Source organism: Parasteatoda tepidariorum, unplaced genomic scaffold, assembly GCF_043381705.1.
Source record: "Parasteatoda tepidariorum isolate YZ-2023 unplaced genomic scaffold, CAS_Ptep_4.0 HiC_scaffold_3154, whole genome shotgun sequence".
In the NCBI taxonomy this organism is placed as follows: domain Eukaryota; kingdom Metazoa; phylum Arthropoda; class Arachnida; order Araneae; family Theridiidae; genus Parasteatoda; species Parasteatoda tepidariorum.
The window spans coordinates 1-3,361 of NW_027261647.1; the positions used below are offsets into that span (position 1 = coordinate 1).

Consider the following 3,361-nt stretch of genomic DNA (forward strand, 5'->3'; position numbering starts at 1 on the left):
ATAAAATAATCAGCAACAAAGAAATGATTAAAAAAAAAAATAGGTAATTTAGCAATTTTCAAGACTTAATGGAAAACACATAAATAGCATGGTTTAGCAATGATTCTCATAAACAATTAAGAAATAACAATATGAGGATGACATTGAAGTTTTATTGCAATTTAACTTGTAACAAAAAAAACAAATAGCCAGCAGGTCAAAAGGTTATTATTTATTTATGAGCATTATGACGAGTTAAAAATTTTAACATTAAAGGGGACTAGTTTTCTTACACAGTGAGATCACAATCACTTTTACAGTTAGCTTTGATAAATCACAAATAAAACATTTTGCATCACCCAATGCTTAAAAAAAAAACAAATAAAATAAAAATGCAAATAGTTCCTATTTTCTAAAACTAAATAAAGAATATATTACATTTCAAAATAAATATAAACTTTTTGCATTTCAAAACATAGAACAACCTAAAACCTTTTAAGGTACTTAACTGAAACTATCTTTTCTGAACTACAGAAATACCCTACATGGTTAACACTATAAGGTTTAAGTTTGTGTTTATTTACAGGCATGTAAGGCATACAGCATAGAAAAATCAGACCAGCTAAATCTTTTTGTTACAGGATTATACATGAAGCCTTCTGATGAAACTATTCGACAATCGAGTGATAAAAGCATATCACTCAATTCCGAAGAAGTGATAAATTTGTTCCAATCATGAGTACCGGGCGGTAACACCTGTAAAACATATTCCCCTAAAACAATATTTGTAAAGTACGATGCTATAGTACGATTTGGTGTGGTGAAAAAAAGAGATCCACCCTCCTTTGTAATATCCACACAACATTCAAGAAAGGTTTTCACATCAGCAACATGTTCTATCACCTCACTACACACAACAGCATCAAACATTCCAGCATGACTCTCTCTAATATTTTCAATAGAGTCACAAATATACGTTACATTATCTTTGACATCTTCATTCATACTGGCATGTGCAACAGCAACTTCAATATTTTCTGCACCTGGATCTAGCCCAGTAACACTTGCACCTAATCTGGCTAATGGCTCTGACAAGATACCACCGCCGCAGCCAACGTCTATTATCTTAAAACCTTTTAAAGGGTGCGTATAATTATGTGAATATTTTGACATTAAAAGAAGACCGTCTCTAATGAAGGGCACTCTCACTGAGTTCATGGAAATCAAAGATTGATTATCATTCCACCAGAAAGTAGAAGCATTTTTCGTAAATTTATTCACTTCTTCTTTATTGACTGTTGAATAAGAGGCATTTACAGAGACCGAATTTAGTGCAGCGCATCCACATGCTTTTCTTCTCATAAAACGGACACAAAGAAAGCGAAATTGTGGCAACATCTGAAATACATTACATTGTCACTAAGGTAAACAAGTATATACAAATAACGAATATAAAATTAGGGTACAATACAGGAAAAAGTAAATGGGTCACAGAAAAAAGGGCCAATAATTTTTTAGCAAGAGTAATAAAAAAATTTGAAGAATTCTATACATACTTTTAAATAGTCAAACAATTAAGGAGGCAAAGTTATTATTTAGGAAAAGAAACAGTCTTGTTTATATTATTCGGAAGAAAAATAATAGTTTAAACGCTTTAAACTTCCTGTTTCTTTTCTACTTAAATCTCAACTCCAATTAGGGATCACTATGGCCGAGAGATAATATTTGGTCTGGCTGTTAATATCGCACTAGGGCTCGTTTTAGGGCACATAATGACTCGTTAGTCATTTCATAAATTTTTTGTATCTTTAACAAAAGAATTAAGAAACTTTAAAATATTGCTGGCTTTCGTAAGCAAAATCAGAAAAATTTAGATTTTCTACTTCTAAATTTATTTGTTTTTATTCAGTTTACATCCAAATGGACTATCAGATAGATCAGAAAAATAATAACTTTGCTTCTTTATAAAAATTTTATAGCATCCTAACCCAAATGAACTACATTGAAGGTAATTTAAAGATTTTTTTTTTCCTTTTATGCAATGGCTTATTACATTTTACAATAAGTGATAAAAAGTTATTTCATTTTGTTGAAACCATACTTTAATTAAAAGCTTATAATAGGATTATATTTCTACAATTTTTGTTTTATATTTTTAAACTTCTATTAGAAAGAAAAAGTTTTACGTAAATCCACAGCTTTTAATTTGGTTGTTTTCTTTATATCGCAATGCCAAGCTAACAAGAAAAAAAAGCTTTTGCATTAACAAATTATTGAATAAAAACCTAAGTGGGAATTTACAAAATATTCACAGGTTTGATATCTTATTATCGATTTGTCCCCCTCCCCCAATTTAGCACATGTACTTTAAACAATAATTATTGCTATTTTTTACTAGCCGTATGTGATGCTTCTTTTAATAAAAATAATGTACTTTCTAGGCTAAAATAATGTAGTTTAATAGAGATAATGTAGTGGCTGGTATATATACCATGGCTTTTCTAAGAACAGGGTATTTTTCGTAAGAAGAAGAAAAAATTTGGAGCATATATTCTAATTTTTTTTGTCCTTTTTTTTCTTTTAATTATTGCTTAATTTTCCAAACGTTTAGTAAAAAAAAATATTGCTTAACAACTGGAAGATTATTAAAGAATTCGAATTTTTTTTGGGTCCAGACCTTGGTGATTTTGGTCAGAACAATTTAGAGAAATCTATATTTTTGTTATGTTTGGTTTATTTCTTTTGCCCGCATTGCAATTTTGTTTCTTTCGCTAATATAACTAACCAATGTATTCATTAATACCTAAAATACGTACATTAAGACAAAATAAATTTGTGATTCAGGTCATTTGAATTTATTCAAATATAACGAGAACACATTTCTCGGCAAATTGTGTACGCAGTATTGTTGAAAAACTTGAAATACGGACTCTGTGCTTCGCGAGCATATCGAGAATTGAATTTGGACATTAATAATGAAAAAGGGAATGTAGAAGTTTAAGGTATCTTTTAAACTTCGTGAATCTCAGCCAAACAATAGAATTTACAAATATTTAACTTTGCTCAGTAATTTTCATGTACGTACAGTAAAAAAATGCATAAATGAATAAATAAAATAGATCAGATTTTGATGATCAGATTTTTCTCAAATTATGTACCAATCGAAAATATTAATGGGTCAAAAGGGGAGTCCTCAAAAATTCTAATTAATGTTTCACGTTTATTTCCGATTCCGCGTATTTCACCAACTTTCAAGCAGATAAATAAATTCTTGCACACATTTATAATTCCTTGTAAAAAATAAACTTTTAAAATGTTATATAATTATTTTTATGAATTATTACTGAATTTATTAGTTTAATTTTCATTGGCAATATTTTTC

The 3,361-nt window shown here is 29.0% G+C and overlaps 1 protein-coding gene across 1 annotated transcript; it reads right to left on the reverse strand.

Moving 5' to 3' along the window:
• Positions 1-132: 132 nt before the first annotated feature.
• Positions 133-1,667, reverse strand: LOC110281902 (ubiquinone biosynthesis O-methyltransferase, mitochondrial). The gene is made up of 2 exons (XM_043057312.2): positions 1,536-1,667; positions 133-1,377 (listed from the first exon to the last, which is right to left on the reverse strand). Exon 2 carries the CDS (start codon positions 1,375-1,377, stop codon positions 556-558), a length of 822 nt encoding a protein of 273 aa, XP_042913246.1. The 5' UTR covers positions 1,536-1,667; the 3' UTR covers positions 133-555.
• Positions 1,668-3,361: the final 1,694 nt, after the last annotated feature.

Coding starts and splice junctions, on each gene's coding strand:
- LOC110281902 (XM_043057312.2), bottom strand. CDS start 1,377: ATGTTGCCACAATTTCGCTTTCTTTGTGTCCGTTTTATGAGAAGAAAA.